General features: G+C 45.9%; 1 protein-coding gene across 1 annotated transcript; it reads right to left on the minus strand.

Moving 5' to 3' along the window:
* Nucleotides 1–6,423: 6,423 nt before the first annotated feature.
* Nucleotides 6,424–19,710, minus strand: RASL10A (RAS like family 10 member A). The gene is made up of 4 exons (XM_069745430.1): nucleotides 19,392–19,710; nucleotides 17,889–18,010; nucleotides 13,135–13,146; nucleotides 6,424–6,688 (listed from the first exon to the last, which is right to left on the minus strand). The coding sequence occupies exons 1-4, from the start codon at nucleotides 19,611–19,613 to the stop codon at nucleotides 6,424–6,426; spliced, it is 621 nt and encodes a 206-aa protein (XP_069601531.1). The 5' UTR covers nucleotides 19,614–19,710.
* Nucleotides 19,711–20,078: the final 368 nt, after the last annotated feature.

Below are 20,078 nucleotides of genomic sequence, written 5' to 3' on the forward strand. Positions count from 1 at the left end.
ATACAATCCAGACCTTTCCCACAAGAGTTTAAAGATAACACCTAAAATATGCCAGTAATAAAATGGATGTGATCAATCTGAAATCATGGAAGAGCCCTTTATTGCTGGATGACATGACAGATGGAGAAGGAGAATTTTTTTGCTTTCGGTGTACAAAGGTCTCCCATTATCATAAGGTTTGACAGAATAATATTTGTATTTGACATACTATAGATTCCTCATAGAACATAAGGCTGAGCGGAGGATTTCGGATTATTGCCATGTGTCAACATTGGCTTACATGTAGCAAAGCTGCCTCAATAAAAATGTCGCTGTGTTAGCCAGTGCCAAGCAGTGACAGTCACATTTTTCCAACAATTTTAATCTAAACTCTGCGGTTATGGAGGGCGACCACTTTATGATAAATAGTGAAAGCCACTTCTATTATTCGGAGAGCAGGGGAGATCTAAATAAAGAGATTATTATTAATATTACTAGATGGTGGCCCGATTCTAACGCATCGGGTATTCTAGAATATGCATGTCCACATAGTATATAGCACAGTCACATAGTATATTGCCCAGCCACGTAGTATATTGCCTAGTGATGTAGTATATTGCCCAGCCACGTAGTATATTGCCCAGCTACGTAATATATTGTCCAGTGACGTAGTATATTGCCCAGCCACATAGTATATTGCCCAGCCACATAGTATATTGCCCAGTGACGTAGTATATTGCCCAGCTACGTAATATATTGCCCAGTGACGTAGTATATTGGCCAGTGAGGTAGTATATTGCCCAGCCACGTAGTATATTGCCCAGTTATGTAGTATGTAGTATATTGCCCAGCCACGTAGTATATTGCCCAGTCACGTAGTATATTGCCCAGTTACGTACTATATTGCCCAGGTACATAGTATATTGCCCAGACACGTAGTATATTGCCCAGGTACATAGTATATTGCCCAGACACGTAGTATATTGCCCAGCCACGTAGTATATTGCCCAGCCACGTAGTATATTGCCCAGCCACGTAGTATATTGCCCAGCTACGTAATATATTGCCCAGTGACGTAGTATATTGGCCAGCTACGTAGTATATTGCCCAGTGAGGTAGTATATTGCCCAGCCACGTAGTATATTGCCCAGTTACGTAGTATGTAGTATATTGCCCGGCCACGTAGTATATTGCCCAGCCACGTAGTATATTGCACAGTCACGTAGTATATTGCCCAGCCACGTAGTATATTGCCCAGCTACGTAATATATTGTCCAGTGACGTAGTATATTGCCCAGCCACATAGTATATTGCCCAGCCACATAGTATATTGCCCAGTGACGTAGTATATTGCCCAGCTACGTAATATATTGCCCAGTGACGTAGTATATTGGCCAGTGAGGTAGTATATTGCCCAGCCACGTAGTATATTGCCCAGTTACGTAGTATGTAGTATATTGCCTAGCCACGTAGTATATTGCCCAGTCACGTAGTATATTGCCCAGTTACGTACTATATTGCCCAGGTACATAGTATATTGCCCAGACACGTAGTATATTGCCCAGGTACATAGTATATTGCCCAGACACGTAGTATATTGCCCAGCCACGTAGTATATTGCCCAGCCACGTAGTATATTGCCCAGCCACGTAGTATATTGCCCAGTCACGTAGTATATTGCCCAGCTACGTAATATATTGCCCAGTGACGTAGTATATTGGCCAGCTACGTAGTATATTGCCCAGTGAGGTAGTATATTGCCCAGCCACGTAGTATATTGCCCAGTTACGTAGTATGTAGTATATTGCCCGGCCACGTAGTATATTGCCCAGCCACGTAGTATATTGCACAGTCACGTAGTATATTGCCCAGCCACGTAGTATATTGCCCAGCTACGTAATATATTGTCCAGTGACGTAGTATATTGCCCAGCCACATAGTATATTGCCCAGCCACATAGTATATTGCCCAGTGACGTAGTATATTGCCCAGCTACGTAATATATTGCCCAGTGACGTAGTATATTGGCCAGTGAGGTAGTATATTGCCCAGCCACGTAGTATATTGCCCAGTTACGTAGTATGTAGTATATTGCCCAGCCACGTAGTATATTGCCCAGTCACGTAGTATATTGCCCAGTTACGTACTATATTGCCCAGGTTCATAGTATATTGCCCAGACACGTAGTATATTGCCCAGGTACATAGTATATTGCCCAGCCACGTAGTATATTGCCCAGTGACGTAGTATATTGGCCAGCTACGTAGTATATCGCCCAGTGAGGTAGTATATTGCCCAGCCAGGTAGTATATTGCCCAGTTACGTAGTATGTAGTATATTGCCCAGCCACGTAGTATATTGCCCAGCCACGTAGTATATTGCACAGTTACGTACTATATTGCCCAGGTACATAGTATATTGCCCAGACACGTAGTATATTGCCCAGTCACGTAGTATATTGCCCAGCCACGTAGTATATTGCCCAGTTACGTGGTATATTGACCAGCTACGTAGTATATTGCCCAGCCACGTAGTATATTGCCCAGTGATGTAGTATATTGCCCAGCCACGTAGTATATTGCCCAGTCACGTAGTATATTGCCCAGCCACGTAGTATATTGCCCAGTAACATTGTATATCGCCCAGTCACGTAGTATATTGCGCGGCCACGTAGTATATTGCCCAGCCATGTAGTATATTGCCCAGCCATGTAGTATATTGCCCAGTTACGTACTATATTGCCCAGGTACATAGTATATTGCCCAGTGACGTAGTATATTGCCCAGCCACGTAGTATATTGCCCAGTTACGTAGTATATTGCCCAGTCACGTAGTATATTGCCCAGCTACGTAGTATATTGCCCAGCCACGTAGTATATTGCCCAGCCACATAGTATATTGCCCAGTCACATAGTATATTGCCCAGTCACGTAGTATATTGCCCAGTCACGTAGTATATTGCCCAGCCACGTAGTAGATTGCCCAGTTACATACTATATTGCCCAGGTACATAGTATATTACCCAGCTACGTAGTATATTGCCCAATAACCAAGTATATTGCCCAGTGACGTAGTATATTGCCCAGCCACGTACTATATTGCCCAGTCACATAGTATATTGCCCAGCTATGTAGTATATTGCCCAGCCACGTAGTATATTGCCCAGCGACGTAGTATATTGCCCAGACACGTAGTATATTGCCCAGTCACGTAGTATATTGCCCAGTCACGTAGTATATTGCCCAGTCACGTAGTATATTGCCCAGCCACGTAGTATATTGCCCAGCCACGTAGTATATTGCCCAGCCGCGTAGTATATTGCCCAGCCGCATAGTATATTGCCCAGCCACATAGTATATTGCCCAGTAACATAGCATATTGCCCAGTCACGTAGCATATTGCCCAGTCACGTAGTATATTGCACAGCCCATGTAGTATATAGCAATGTGGGCATCATATCCCTGTTAAAAAAAGAATTAAAATAAAAAATAGTTATATACTCACCTTCTGGAGCCCCCGGATCCAAGCGAAGCGGTTACCGACGCTGAGTCCTTGCACGCTCCGGTCTGAAGAGTGCATTGCGGTATCGCGAGATGATGACGTAGCGGTCTCGCGAGACCACTACGTCAGAGGTGTCAAACTGCATTCCTCGAGGGCCGCAAACATGTCATGTTTTCAGGATTTCCTTGTATTGCACAGGTGATAATTTAATCACCTGCACAGAATGATTCCAGCACCTTGTGCAGTACAAGGAAATCCTGAAAACATGACCTGTTTGCGGCCCTCGAGGAATGCAGTTTGACACCACTGCACTACGTCATCATCTCGTGAGATCACAGCATGGACCGTTTACCAGAGTGTCGCGAGCGGGAAAAGCCTGTTGTGGATCCGAGGGGCCGACGGACGGTGAGTATATAACAAATTTTTTATTTTTTTTTATTTTTAACATTAGATCTTTTTACTATTGATGCCGCATAGGCAGCATCAATAGTAAAACATTGGTCACGCAGGGTTAATAGCAGCGTTAACCAAGTGCGTTACACAGCGGCATAGCGCGGTCAGTTAACGCTGCCATTAACCCTGTGTGAGCAGTGACCGGAGGGGAGTATGGAGTGGGCACTGACTGCGGGGAGGAAGGAGCGGCCATGTTGCCGCTGGACTGTGCCCGTCGCTGATTGGTCGTGGCTGTTTTGTAGCGACCAATCAGCGACTTGGATTTCCATGATAGACAGAGGCCGCGACCAATGAATATCTGTGACAGACAGACGGAAGTGACCCTTAGACAATTATATAGTAGATTATGGGCTCCTTGTAAAGTGCTTCCCCTTATTTAGGAAGTTCCTCTAGACAAACGTCATGGCTGCCGATTGATGAGCCTGGGTCCTTACTTGTCTATCATTTGCCCTTTTTCTATGGAGACTGCTTACAGACATGTCAAGTTACATGTCCCTCCATTAGCAGGGCCAGGAAAATCATCTGCGCCAATCTGTCAGAAACAAGTTATAATAATTATCATAAAGTGGCCAACCCCTTTAAGCAATACCATTATTGGCCAAGTGGAATAAAACGCCTGAGAAAGGGATTACAGGTGTCCACAGTGACAGTTATCTCTCCCAAATCTGAAATACACATGAAGCTTTTATGTAGGATATTTCACTTTTTAGGGTTTGTTCACCCCGACTTCTAATCTGAATTAGTTTTTGGAGCAGAAACTCTACAAAAAAACACGAGTTCCAAAACCGCCCGTTTTGATTGTAGTTTATGCTCAACGGTATTCTGTGCCCACAGAATGATAATGTTAACGATCATTCCATGAGCATAAAAGTTCTGTGGACCCATCTAGATGGGCTATTAAGTGATCACTAATCATCTTACATCTTTAATGGCCACCAGTGGCCGGTATAAACATAGCCTACGCCTAAACTCAGATGTCTCAGTATCACAATTCATGTATGGAGCATGATACCTGAGCCGGCTGCTGGTCTCTTGACCCAAACTCAACATCCGAGGAAGCTGGTGAGTTCTGATCAGGAGACCTACAACTGATCCGAACTCCAATCATGATTCTTGGACATCTAAATTCAACCTCAGTTGTATGGAGGTCCTACATCTGGCCATACACAATAGATAGCTGTAATTAATTAGAACCATCTCCTTCAGTCCTGTAACAAATCTTCAGGCTTGGCTGAGCACTCATTTTTATTTTATTAGAGATAAGGGCACAAAGTGCCGAAAGACCAAGATAGACAGAAGATGGTTGGGCCACCACTATATTCATAGGCCCTGATTCATCAAAACTGGTGTGCACCACTGCCAGAAATGTTACCCCAGTCAGGCACGTTAGTGCCGTAAATTATCCCGAATTCGTAAGGCGTGCTTGGTCCTACCCCATCCTGTCTCAGCTCCATGTATTTTTCTAAGGCCGGGATCACACATGCGAGAAACACGTCCGTGTCTCGCATGTGAAATCCAAGCTCTGGCGCCGGCACTTCGGAGCGAAGTGTGCGGCAACATAGCAACACATGGAGCCGCACGCTCCGCTCTGGAGTGCCGGCGCCAGAGCTTGGATTTCACATGCGAGACACGGACATGTTTCTCACATGTGTGATCCCAGCCTAAAGGTTAGACCTGGCTCAGAAGTGGTGGAAAAGCGCCAAAAGTCACAATGTTTTGTACAACTTTGAGTTGCACATCGATTGTGAGACATTTCAAGGTGTTTCATAGCAGAATTCTAGAGAAGATACTCTCTAAATTGGACCCATTATTATTTTTTTGACTGATTCACCAAAATCGGTGAGTTCAGCTAACATTAATGTAATGTCTATGACCAAGTTAAGTGTTGTTGTTTTTTCATTTTCTCAGCTAGTGAAAGGAATTGCTTAAAGGTTTTCTGAAATATAGCATTGATAACTGACTTTAACATTAAGGGAAATCTATCACCAGGTTTCTGTCATCTAATCTGAAAGCAGCATAATGTAGACACAGAGACCTTGATTCCAGTGATGTGTCACTTACTGGGCTGCTTTGTGTAGTTTGGGTAAAATTACTGTTTTATCAGCAGGAGATTATCACTAGAGGACTAGTAAACCTGCTGCCATTAGTCCACCATATTCATTAACTCTTTATTGCCCCGCCCCCACCACTGATTGTCAGCTTTCTGCCTATACACAGTGTACAAAGAAATCTGTCAATCTGTGGTGTGGGCTAGGTTATACAGAGATAAGAATTTCAAATTTTATTGAAATTACAGCAAGGAGCCCAGTAAGTGACACATCACTGGAATCAGGAACTTTGCCCCTACATCATGCTCAGATGGTGAGCAAAATCCTGGTGACAGATTCATTTTAATCATTGTGGTGCCAGGACTGCAATGGGTCTGTGTGTTACCGACTTTGGCGACCTTGTATTAGAAGTGGTGGCGCCTTCCTATACCATGCAGTGTTCTCACATTACACTGCACCGCTCTCGGTGAAGCGCCCCCTGCAGGCAGATGCTCGGTGTGTGGCTCCTGCTTCTTCTTGTTGTGGTGCTGATGAGAAGCTCCTTGAAGAGTAACAGGATGTGCCAGTTGTTCTGGGCAGAACATTCCAAGTACCCACATTTCCAGCTCTTCTTTACCAGAATTGATAGAACATGGCGTGGTACAAAGCGATGCTTCTGCTGGTCTCTCTTGTTTCCAACCACTACAATAAGTGGAGGTTTGCTGGTGCTACAGAATCAGTGAAACATGAGCGTGAATTAGATTCTCATACACACCAGTAAGGAGATACAATACGCAGCAGTTCTACCAAATACATTCTTTACCCCCATGAAGGAGAAATCAAGTCAAATGACCTTTTCTAGACACTTCAGCTGAAGCCTGTGATCAATAGCAATCACAAATCTCCAAAAGGAAAAATAGTTTTGGTACTGCACAGAAATTTCTGTTATGGCTCGCTCACACAAGCCTATACATCGTACGAGTGCTATTCGATGTTTTGTCGGCTAGCACTCAGACCAATGTTATTCTATCGGGCAGCGCTGATCAGAGTTTTTTTTTCTCATGCCAATGAAGCACAAATTCAAGTCTATGGGTGCGTAGAAAACATTGTACTGCACTTGGATGACATCAGAGTGCAGTCTGATTTCCGCAGACTCACACAAAGTAGAAGATGGAGAAATCTTGTTCTCTCTCTCTCTCTTGAGAGAGAGAGAGAGAGCGAGAGAGAGAATCTACACTTGTGTGACCATAGTCTAACTGGAAATCTAAGACAATATCCTAAGTTTACAGCTAATCAATAGTGGTGTACATATGGTGTGTTTGGATATATTAGTTTTGTTCAGCCAGGTGTTATTTTTTTTCTTTTTGCCTCCAAGCCTGACACTACTGATGACAGTCCACCTACTTGGCGTCATCAATACGGCACAGAAACAGCGAGAGATATGAGGGTTATTAAATGTTAAGATTGCTCTTGGAGGATCAGCAGATGAGGGGTAAGCACCCATCATGTCAGCATCTGCCGAGGGGTGAGCACCCGTCATATCAGCCTCTGCCGAGGGGTGAGCACCCGTCATGTCAGCATCTGCCGAGGGGTGAGCACCCGTCATATCAGCATCTGCCGAGGGGTGAGCACCCATCATGTCAGCCTCTGCCGAGGGGTGAGCACCTGTCATGTCAGCCTCTGCCGAGGGGTGAGCACCTGTCATGTCAGCCTCTGCCGAGGGGTGAGCACCTGTCATGTCAGCCTCTGCCAAGGGGTGAGCACCCATCATATCAGCATCTGTCGAGGGGTGAGCACCCGTCATATCAGCCTCTGCCGAGGGGTGAGCACCTGTCATGTCAGCCTCTGCCAAGGGGTGAGCACCCATCATGTCAGCATCTGCCGAGGGGTGAGCACCCGTCATATCAGCCTCTGCCGAGGGGTGAGCACCCGTCATGTCAGCATCTGCCGAGGGGTGAGCACCCGTCATATCAGCATCTGCCGAAGGGTGAGCACCCGTCATGTCAGCCTCTGCCGAGGGGTGAGCACCTGTCATGTCAGCCTCTGCCGAGGGGTGAGCACCTGTCATGTCAGCCTCTGCCAAGGGGTGAGCACCCATCATATCAGCATCTGTCGAGGGGTGAGCACCCGTCATATCAGCCTCTGCCGAGGGGTGAGCACCTGTCATGTCAGCCTCTGCCAAGGGGTGAGCACCCATCATGTCAGCATCTGCCGAGGGGTGAGCACCCGTCATATCAGCCTCTGCCGAGGGGTGAGCACCCGTCATGTCAGCATCTGCCGAGGGGTGAGCACCCGTCATATCAGCATCTGCCGAGGGGTGAGCACCCGTCATGTCAGCCTCTGCCGAGGGGTGAGCACCTGTCATGTCAGCCTCTGCCGAGGGGTGAGCACCTGTCATGTCAGCCTCTGCCAAGGGGTGAGCACCCATCATATCAGCATCTGTCGAACCTCCATAATGATCGTTACCTGATATAAGCTTTTCATCTCCTCCTCTCCTTAAATGCAATTGTGTTTTTGTGGAAGGTCGGATAACCAAAACATACTGTATAAATTGGATTACCTAGACTATGCTAAATTTTGTGACATTACTTGGAATAAATGATTACATGCTGCTACGAGCTGGAATCCTGCCTTATACACTCCAGATGGGCAGCGTGCCATAGTCCTTTTTACACTATAATTAATTATTAAACAATAAATAATATATTTTCTTTAAACATGATTATTTAATAACTTTCAACTGTGTATTATAATCAGAATGGCTGCTCATGACTATTTATTAAGGGACTAAGCCCCTGTCCACTCATTGACAAGACCATGTTACTTTAAATCACTGATGCTCGACTGTAACATTTATAAATCCCACAGTTCAAAAATTCTTTGAATAATCGTTTAAATAACCATAAAACTTTTAATTAATATTTTTACTATGTGCCTAAGAACTAACAAGCAGGTATTTGCTAGCTGCCTGCCTGTTGTACCCAAGTCCGATCTCTGCCAGCACAGAGTGGTCCACAGACTGCTCCTGCCGGTGATTCAGAGGCTTCCACTGACATCACGTTGACAGAGCAGTGGCTTCTCTACCATTCTGATCTGTTAACGGGGCGTGACTGTCAACATCATGGTGATGGACAGCCTGCTCCCCACAGTTAGGCAGTCAATCAGTATGACGTCAGCCATCACAAACCCTGCCATAGAGCAGCCTGGAAGAAGAGCTGCCCTGATGACGTGGAGCAGCTGAATCGCTGGCTGGAGCGGACAGTCACCGCTCTGAGCTAGCACCAGTTAGGACAGGCTGGCAATCGCCTCTGTTAGCGACTATCTGCCTGTCAGTGTTTAGGCCCATAGTAAAAAATATATAAATAGTCATGGACAACCACTTTAACCTCTATTGTTATATTACAAAACAGAAAACACAAAGAGACTTCATGTAGTACACAAATATGTAATTCATATCTTTTATTATAGGATATGGCTAATTACTAATAATACAATACAACTAAAATCTCAGAAAAGCTCTCTTGGTCGCCCCTTGCCAATCACATGGAACTGACTAGTGAATAATCCGAGGAGGTGCAATCTGCATTTAATAAACTCAGCACTGGTCTTTTATTAATTACGCCATTCACTGAACAGTTTATATCCTAGAATTATCCACGTCTTCATCTCAACGCGTTCACCTCCCCATAGACAAACATATTATTGTATATGGATGTAATACAAATATCTTACCTACCATACCAGGAGACATGAAGGGATTATTAAAATTCCCCACTTTATCTACAAGTTCCTGTAAATTGCGCCGGTTTATAAACCAGCCTCTATTCTCTATCAGTTACTTGTACAATTCTCAGACCGTCATCCTCAATAGCAAAATGCGTGTGGTGTCCTCAAGTATGTTATTGTAACTACACAGGGGACCAACAATAGATGTTTATGTAATGTAGTGTTATATATTTCCACTACATGTCCCCCTAAACAGGGCCGGTTTTAGACAAAGTGGGGTCCTAGGCAAAAATTTAAAGTGGGGGCCCCAAATGATAACATTGCACTATGGCCCCCATATTTAGGGGCCTTATATCGGCCAACGGGTCTGCCACTATTAGCTGTATGCAGGGGCGTTGCTAGGGTCAGAAAAGATTGGGGGCCCAAGACAAAGAGTTGCCCCAAACCCCCTCTTAATTTTTTTTTAACTCTTCAGATAAGGCCTCTTTCACACGTCCAAATAATTCCGGTACCGGAGAAATCGGTACCGGAGTTATCCGTGTCCGTGTGCTCACGTAGCACATCAGTGTGGCACACGTGCGGCAGCCGTGTGCCGACTGAGGACCACACGGACCGTGCAGGAGACAGCGCTACAGTTAAACGCTGTCCCCTGCTTTTGGTGCTGAAGCTGGAATTCATTCCTTCTCCCCAGCAGTGTTCGCTGGAGAGAAGGAATGAAAAATCAAGGTGTTTTTTTTGTGTTAAAAATAAAGTTTGTGGGTCCCCTCCCGCCTCCCATCCCCTGTGCGCCCGCCCGCTTGCCGAGAAATACTCACCCAGCTCCTGCGATGTATGGTCTCAGCGCCGGCAGCAGGTCCTGTGTGAGCGGTCACATGGTACCGCTGATTACAGTGATGAATATGCGCATATTCATCACTGTAATGAGCAGTACCATGTGACCGCTCACACTGGACCTGTTGCCGGCGCTGAGAGCATACATCGCAGGAGCTGGGTGAGTATTTCTCGGCAAGCAGGCGGGCGCACATGGGATGGGAGGCGGGAAGGGACCCACAAACTTTATTTTTAACACAAAAAAAACCTTGTTTTTTCATTCCTTCTCTCCAGCGAATGCTGCTGGGGAGAAGGAATAAATGCCGGCTTCAGCACTACACACAGGGGGGACAGCGCTTACTGTAGCTCTGTCTCTCCTGCGGGTGGTATGTGCACACGGAGGAGAGTGCACACTGTTCTCCGTGTGCACGTGTGCAGGACGTATTGCAGTACGTGCTGCCGGAGAAAAGCGGACATGTCTCTGTGTTTTGCACACTGACACACGGTCCGTGAAAACACGGAGACATGTGCATAGACCCATAATTTGAATGGGTCTACGTGAGTCAGTGTCTCCGGTACGTGAGAAAACTGTCAGTACACGTACCAGAGACACTGACGTGTGAAAGAGGCCTAAAACAGTGCTAACTCTCTGAGAACAGATAATGTAGTAGATGTCACCTGCAGTCCTATGTAACACCAGAAATAGCAGTGATAACTCTCTGAGTACAGATAATTTAGTATATATCACATGCAGTCCTATGTAACACCACAGATAGACATAGCATTTCAGAGTTAGACTATGTTCATATGCAGCATTTTTTTCAGCAGCCAAAACCTTTTCTATTAGCAGTAAAAATGTTGCGTTCAAAACACCTGTTTTTCAGCTTGTTTTGTGGTATTCTTCACACTTTTTTCAGCTTTTTTTTTGGAGTGAGGATGTTTGTTTTGCCTGCAGTATGTTTAAGGCCACGTTCACACGTTGACTGTTTGGTCAATTATTTCAAATCAGCATATGTAAGCCAAAACCAGGAGGGTGAGATATACAGAAGTAGTGACGTGTTTCTCAGGCCATGTGAACACATTGTGGATTTTGCTGCGGATTTGCAGCAGTTTTCCATGTGTTGTACAGTACCATGTAAACGTATAGAAAACAAAATCCGCAGTACACATGTTGCGGAAAATACCGCGCGGGAACGCTGTGTTGTATTTTCTGCAGCATCAATTCTTTGTGCGGATTCCGCAGCGTTTTACACCTGCTCCATAATAGGAATCTGCAGGTGTAAAAATGCTGTTGAAAACCGCACTTAGGCCATGTTCACACTATGCGTTCTGTCCTGCGGGTTCTCCCGCAGCGGATTTGATAAATCTGCAGGGCAAACCCGCTGCGGTTATCCCTGCAGATTTATTGCGGTTTGTATTGCGGTTTGTCCTGGTCGCATAGCAAACCTGAGACCGGACGGCCGCGTGCAGCGCTGAGACTTCAGAGGTGAGTATAACATTATTTTTTATTTTAATTCTTTTTTTTTTAACACAAATATGGTTCCCGGGGCCTGGAGGAGAGTCTCCTCTCCTCCACCCCGGGTATAACCCGCACATTATCCGCATTACTTCCCGCATGGTGGGCACAGCCCAATGCGGGAAGTAAGCGGATCAATGCATTTCTATGGGTGCAGAATCGCTGCGATTCTGCACAAAGAAGTGACATGGTCCTTCTTTTTTTCCGCAGCAATTCAGCGCGGTTTTTTTCGGGTTTTTCCGCATCATGTGCACTGCGGTTTTTGTTTTCCATAGGGTAACATTGTACTGTACCCTGCATGGAAAACAGCTGCGGACCCGCAGCGGCAAAATCGCCGCGGTTCCGCAGTAAAAACCGCATAGTGTGAACATGGCCAAAAACCGCGGTAAATCTGCAGGTAAAACGCAGGGCATTTTCCCTGCAGATTTTTAGGAATCTGCGTGGAAAAATCTGCAGCAGATTCCGCAACGTGTGCACATAGCCTCATTGTTCCACTGCTGTTTCTGCATTACAAATACTGACCTAATAGTTTCATTCACCAAAACCACTTAAAAAATTGCAGTGAAAAATACCGTTGCAATATCTGCAGCTTTTTTATTCTTTCATTGCTTTCTACGGGTGAAAACACACTGAAAGAAGTGACACGCTACAGATTTAAAAAGCGCTACAGTTCTGAAATCCAGTCAGAAAAATAACAAGCGCGTGCAGGAGATTTCGGAAATCTCCTATGTTTTGCTGGCACTTTCAAAAGCAGATTTTCGCTATGTTCATATGCAGAATTTCTGCAGGTTTTTCTTCTGCAAATAAGAAGTTTACAGCATTTTACAGCACAAGCAAAAACTGAGATTTTCAGAAATCTCCTGCACACCCTTTTATTTTCCCCTGACTGAATTTCACAGCAGCCTTTTTTAAATCTGCAGCATGTCACTTCTTTCAGCAATTTTTTTCACCCGTAGAAAGCAATGAAAAAGTTTAAAAAATGCTGCAAATGTTGCAATGTTGTTTTTCACTGCGTTTTTGGTGAATAACACTAACTTTATTATACATGTACTGTCGACAAAATGCATACTGTAAAAAACAAACAGCAAAAGCTCTATGGGTGTGTGTCCACAATCAGAAAACGCTGCAGGTCGGCTGCTGTGTACTTGTGCAGCGTCCAACCCGCAGCGGCCAGATGTTACAGTATAGTGGATGGGATTTCAAGAAATTCCATCTCTACTATGCATGCACTATCACCTGCACCTCACCTGGAGAGAAGGACATGTGGCGCGTCTCTCCAGACCCCAGCATGTCAATTTATATGGCATAGACGCGAGTCTCCGCAAGAGAAATCTCACCCCTGCAATGTATAGGACGCAGGGATTCAGCACAGATCAATGAACACATGCGGAATCACCTGTGTTCAAAGATGGCAGCACTTTGGACACCGCACATATCCGCTGCATCCAAAGGGCTGCCATTTCTGGATCCTCTGCACATACCCTAAAAAATGGGTGTTTTGAAAGCAGTGTTTTTACTGCCAAGAGAGCAGGCTTTGGCTGCAAAAAAGAAAAAAAAGCACCAAAAACGCTGAATCCTATGCACACCTGTACTATATGTGTACGGTTTGCCCTTATTGTTTCACGTGGGAATTCATTTATTTCTATATAATAAATACCCTGATGCAGCAGACAATATTGTGTCATCCAGACAGTAGTGACAGCAGGTCGCCCTGTCATATTACAAGCAGTGATTCAGTGACTGTGGTCAGAGCCTATGCTAATTCCTGCTGTATGTGACTGTGAAACCTGATCCTACAGCAAACAGCACAGAGCTGGACACAGAGTGAGTAAATCACTGCACTAAGGGGATCTCAAGGGGGGTTTGGGAGAGACATTCCAGAACAACAGAGCAATGCACAGCATTATTCACTGCTGTACACCCTCTGGGCACTTCATACAGGGGCTGCAGAGGCAGGGGCCCCCTTTGTAGGTGAGGGCCCCAGGTGTCTGCCTAGTGTGCCTGTGCCAAACGCCAGCCCTGACGGTGCTCTGACATTGGATTTACCCATCACATATGCCATTAGCTCAGCCACAGATCAACCTAGAGATCATTCTCCAAACCTGCTCAATTATTAATGCTAGCGGTGTGCTGTGCAGTGTGCTGTGCGGTGAGCTGTGAGCTGTGCGGAGAGCTGGGAGCTGAGCGGTGAGCTGTGTGGTGCGGTGTGCTGTGCGGTGAGCTGTGCGGTGTGCTGTGCAGTGAGCTGTGTGGTGTGCTGTGCGGTGAGCTGTGCGGAGAGCTGGGAGCTGTGCGGTGAGCTGTGTAGTGCGGTGTGCTGTGCGGTGAGCTGTGCGGTGTGATGTGAGCTGTGCTGTGCGGTGAGCTGTGCGGAGAGCTGGGAGCTGTGCGGTGAGCTGTGTGGTGCGGTGTGCTGTGCGGTGAGCTGTGTGGTGTGATGTGAGCTGTGTGGTGAGCTGTGAGCTGTGCGGAGAGCTGTGTGGTGCGGTGTGCTGTGCGGTGAGCTGTGCGGTGTGCTGTGCGGTGAGCTGTGCGGAGAGCTGTGTGGTGCGGTGTGCTGTGCGGTGAGCTGTGTGGTGTGCGGTGAGCTGTGCGGAGAGCTGTGAGCTGAGTGGAGAGCTGTGTGGTGCGGTGTGCTGTGCGGTGAGCTGTGTGGTGTGATGTGAGCTGTGCTGTGTGGTGAGTTGTGAGCTGTGCGGAGAGTTGTGTGCTGTGCGGTGTGCTGTGTGGTGTGGTGTGCTGTGCGGTGAGCTGTGCGGAGAGCTGGGAGCTGTGCGGTGAGCTGTGTGGTGCGGTGTGCTGTGCGGTGAGCTGTGTGGTGTGATGTGAGCTGTGTGGTGAGCTGTGAGCTGTGCGGAGAGCTGTGTGGTGAGCTGTGAGCTGTGCGGAGAGCTGGGAGCTGAGCGGTGAGCTGTGTGGTGCGGTGTGCTGTGCGGTGAGCTGTGCGGTGTGCTGTGCAGTGAGCTGTGTGGTGTGCTGTGCGGTGAGCTGTGCGGAGAGCTGGGAGCTGTGCGGTGAGCTGTGTAGTGCGGTGTGCTGTGCGGTGAGCTGTGTGGTGTGATGTGAGCTGTGCTGTGTGGTGAGCTGTGCGGAGAGTTGTGTGGTGCGGTGTGCTGTGCGGTGAGCTGTGTGGTGTGCTGTGCGGTGAGCTGTGCGGAGAGCTGGGAGCTGTGCGGTGAGCTGTGTGGTGCGGTGTGCTGTGCGGTGAGCTGTGTGGTGTGATGTGAGCTGTGTGGTGAGCTGTGAGCTGTGCGGAGAGCTGTGTGGTGCGGTGTGCTGTGCGGTGAGCTGTGCGGTGTGCTGTGCGGTGAGCTGTGCGGAGAGCTGTGTGGTGCGGTGTGCTGTGCGGTGAGCTGTGTGGTGTGCGGTGAGCTGTGCGGAGAGCTGTGAGCTGAGTGGAGAGCTGTGTGGTGCGGTGTGCTGTGCGGTGTGCTGTGCGGTGAGCTGTGTGGTGTGATGTGAGCTGTGCTGTGTGGTGAGCTGTGAGCTGTGCGGAGAGTTGTGTGCTGTGCGGTGTGCTGTGCGGTGAGCTGTGTGGTGTGCTGTGCGGTGAGCTGTGCGGAGAGCTGGGAGCTGTGCGGTGAGCTGTGTGGTGCGGTGTGCTGTGCGGTGAGCTGTGTGGTGTGATGTGAGCTGTGTGGTGAGCTGTGAGCTGTGCGGAGAGCTGTGTGGTGCGGTGTGCTGTGCGGTGAGCTGTGTGGTGTGCTGTGCGGTGAGCTGTGCGGAGAGCTGTGTGGTGCGGTGTGCTGTGCGGTGAGCTGTGTGGTGTGAGCTGTGGTGTGCGGTGTGATTTGAGCTGTGGTGTGCAGTGTGCTGTGAGCTGTGCGGTGTGCTGTGAGCTGTGCGGTGTGCTATGAGCTGTGTGGTGTGATGTGAGCTGTGCTGTGCGGTGTGCTGTGATCTGTGCGGTGTGATGTGAGCTGTGCTGTGCGGTGTGCTGTGTGGTGTGAGCTGTGATCTGTGCGGTGTGATGTGAGCTGTGCTGTGCGGTGTGCTGTGATCTGTGTGGTGTGATGTGAGCTGTGCGGTGTGCTATGAGCTGTGTGGTGTGATGTGAGCTGTGCTGTGCGGTGTGCTGTGATCTGTGTGGTGTGATGTGAGCTGTGCGGTGTGCTATGAGCTGTGTGGTGTGATGTGAGCTGTGCTGTGCGGTGTGCTGTGATCTGTGCGGTGTGATGTGAGCTGTGCTGTGCGGTGTGCTGTGATCTGTGTGGTGTGATGTGAGCTGTGCGGTGTGCTATGAGCTGTGTGGTGTGATGTGAGCTGTGCTGTGCGGTGTGCTGTGATCTGTGCGGTGTGATGTGAGCTGTGCTGTGCGGTGTGCTGTGATCTGTGTGGTGTGATGTGAGCTGTGCGGTGTGCTATGAGCTGTGTGGTGTGATGTGAGCTGTGCTGTGCGGTGTGCTGTGATCTGTGCGGTGTGATGTGAGCTGTGCTGTGCGGTGTGCTGTGATCTGTGTGGTGTGATGTGAGCTGTGCGGTGTGCTATGAGCTGTGTGGTGTGATGTGAGCTGTGCTGTGCGGTGTGCTATGAGCTGTGTGGTGTGATGTGAGCTGTGCTGTGCGGTGTGCTGTGATCTGTGCGGTGTGATGTGAGCTGTGCTGTGCGGTGTGCTGTGATCTGTGTGGTGTGCTGTGATCTGTGTGGTGTGATGTGAGCTGTGCGGTGTGCTTTGAGGTGAGCTGTGTGGTGTGATGCTTGCTGTGCTGTGAGCTTTGCAGTGTGGTGTGATGTGAGCTGTGTGGTATGCCGTGCGATGTTCTGTGCGGCGCTCTGTTATATTTCCCCAGGCACTGCACTGCTAAAACACCCGCAGGTACTATGTACTATGGACAGCAGTGCCAGCACCACTGCACTGCTCTATTCCATTCATTAGCAGCACTTCTATCCTGTGCTGTAATGCCTTGGTGAATGATTAGGGCTGTGTAAACACAATACACTGATGTCGGGTGCCACAGTATGTTGAGGAATGGTTGGGCATTATGCTGAGGATGACTGTCCTCGAATAAGGCAAATAATATAGGATGGTTTATAAACTGGGGCAATCGTATAGCACCTGATAGAAAGTGGACCCTATAAACCAGCAGTAGTTTGTAGGGTAGATAAAGTGGGGAATTTTATAACCCTTGCTTGTCTCCTGCTTTGGTGGATGAGATATTTGCATCACATCCATATACAATAATATCTGTCTACAGATACAGTAGATAGATATGATAGATAGATAGATAGATAGATATTAGATCGATCGATCGATAGATTAGATAGATAGATAGATAGATAGATAGATATATTAGATAGATAGATAGATAGATAGATAGATAGATAGATAGATAGATAGATAGATAGATAGATAGATAGATAGAGATGATAGATAGATAGATAGATAGATAGATAGATAGATAGATAGATAGATAGATAGATAGATAGATAGATAGATAGATAGATAGATAGATAGATAGATAGATAGAGATATTAGATAGATAGATAGATAGATAGATAGATAGATAGATAGATAGATAGATAGATAGATAGATAGATAGATAGATAGATAGATAGATAGATATGGGATAGATAGATATTAGATAGATAGATATTAGATAGATAGATAGAGATATTAGATAGATAGAGATATTAGATAGATAAACAGATAGATATTAGATAGATAGATATTAGATCAATAAACAGATAGATAAATATTAGATAAATAGATATAGATATGAAAGATAGATATAGATATGAGAGATAGATAATAGATAGATAATAGATAGATAGATAAATAGATAGATCTATCTAGTCAAACACATTTGTCATGAGCAGAATTTGTCCTTTATGTTCATAACTGTGTTATGATTTATAGTGAAATTCTGATTCTGACCTGTCAATGATTTGCTGCCTTAACTGCTTCACATGGTGGAAACTCTCAGGGCTACAGATGTCAAAGACCAAAATGAAGACTCTGGTATTCCGCAGACCCCGAAATTGTGGATCCAACCACTCCTGGGAAAAATTAGCAAGGAAAAATAAATGTTAGAGCGTGAAGTATTTTGTTTTTCCATATTAAGCTGTAGTGACAGCATGTTACTTATATTTCCATGCGCCATTAACATGCATTCACAGTCATATGTTTACACTGAGACCCTCCAGTTGTCTCACGGACAGGTTATTTATTAAGTACTAGCATGTACGTGAATCTACAATAACTTCATATGGAGAAGTTGTCCAACAAGTTGCTGGTTATTTGTATAAAAGTGTCTTGGTTGTGAAGCATTTTGCGTTTTGTTGTGTCATTGGTCCCTTTCAGCCTCATCATGCACAGTGAAGCCCACTGTCCACGGAGCCTATATGGCAGCACACAAGAGTCCATGCTGTTCTGTATTACAGAGCTATTTGGAAGGGTGCGTGCCTCCATATGGAGTTCTGTATCGCCACATTGCCCTCTACAAGCATTGGTTGTAGAGCGGGTACCTGCATAATATCCCATGTACTAATTTGTGATGATAATAATAATAATAAAAATGTATTTATTAGTATGAAACAGAGGTAGATTACAGTGCAGAGGTACCATGTTGTGGGACTGCTCAACATAAATCAGTAATAAAGGCATATGCATAAGGTATGACGTTAGTTGAATACATTACGCATTTTTCAGCACATTCTACAATTTTCAATACTTTTAAAGACGTTCCAATTAAAAATTCCATAACTATGAAATGAGGAAGATCTGATATTTTTAATTAATAAAAAAAACAACTATGACTAATCTACTACTATTACAAGTCTGCATAAAAAAAGGAAAAATGATAGTGGGTAATCTAATACCATTATCAATAAGTATTCTCCAGTTGACATGAGGCTAATTGTAAAGCTGTACATTAGATGCATAAGCACGCTCAGTCGGAAAACAATCAAGAAGTAACTACCGCATGGCCAGGTACAACAGTAATGGTCCAGCACATGTAAAGGGCTAGCCAAGTATCTACAGAAGACGCCATCAGGCGTTTCACACAGAGCGCTTTGTCTGGGGTATTTTTTCCCTCTTTTTGTGGACTAAATTTAATTGCATTTTACTCTTCTTATAAGTTTTTTTTGTAGGAATTAAGATAAATATAGGTTTTAATGAACATGCATTGTTCTAGTCTTGCATGTTGGTTTTTTTTTTCTTAGTCATTCACTGAAGACAGATGTTACCAATGTAAATGTCTATAAATGTCTATTATGTGTGCTGCATACCAGCAGAACAGTAATAAAAACCATACAAGTCATATGAAAAGAACATTACAGGAAATGATTACATAGCTATAACGATGCTTGTAATTAAATAAAAAGAAAAAAAATATCAAGAAATTGTCCCGGACAGTCACTGAATGGCGTGTCTCACCTGTCCTGCAGAGCCTGGGTATCTGGGCAGGTTGGGTAAATCCAGGATTAGGAGCTCATACATCCTCTCGCTTAGAACAGCAGAGGCTCGGTATAGTTGCCTGCTCTCTGTTGGAGTGTATTCCTCCTGAAACTCCTGGGCTACAAATTGTCGGATGATAGAGGTTTTTCCAACTCCAGGTGCCCCCAATACTGCCACCTGCACGGTCTGCACCATGGTCATACAAGCATGTCTGGTCGCTCACTCACTTATACATGTCCATCAACGCCATGAGCCGCTATTACCTTAGCATCATGAAGATCAATGGCATTCTCATCCTGAGATCTGTGAGGACAAAATGACCTTAAACTCACAAATAATATCACTGTAAAAAAGAAATAGGATTGAGAAATGATTCCATAAAATAAAAACATACATTACTAAAGGACCACTAACCCAATGGTTTGTCTAGTAATACTTTGGTGTGGAGTTACAATCTATTGTTCCCTGGAAGTGGCCATGTCCGGCCACCGCATAGATAGATCACCAGTGTGCATGTACTTTCCCTCAGACCTGGTGTGATAACAAAGCTGCTCTGAGCTTATGCTACAGAGGTAATGCTCCATAGCTGATGAGAGCCAGCGCTAGGCCGGTAAACAGATTAGTGTCACCATTCAAGGTCACCTTCAGGTGAATAAGGAGATGCTG

Source organism: Ranitomeya imitator, chromosome 1, assembly GCF_032444005.1.
Source record: "Ranitomeya imitator isolate aRanImi1 chromosome 1, aRanImi1.pri, whole genome shotgun sequence".
NCBI lineage: Eukaryota > Metazoa > Chordata > Amphibia > Anura > Dendrobatidae > Ranitomeya > Ranitomeya imitator.

Excerpts from the sequence above, each read along its gene's own strand:
- RASL10A (XM_069745430.1), bottom strand. The coding sequence starts at position 19,613 with ATGACCATGGTGCAGACCGTGCAGGTGGCAGTATTGGGGGCACCTGGA. Across the intron at positions 18,011-19,391 it reads ACCCAGGCTCTGCAGGACAG|GAGTGGTTGGATCCACAATT; the intron begins GTGAGACACGCC and ends AATTTTTCCCAG.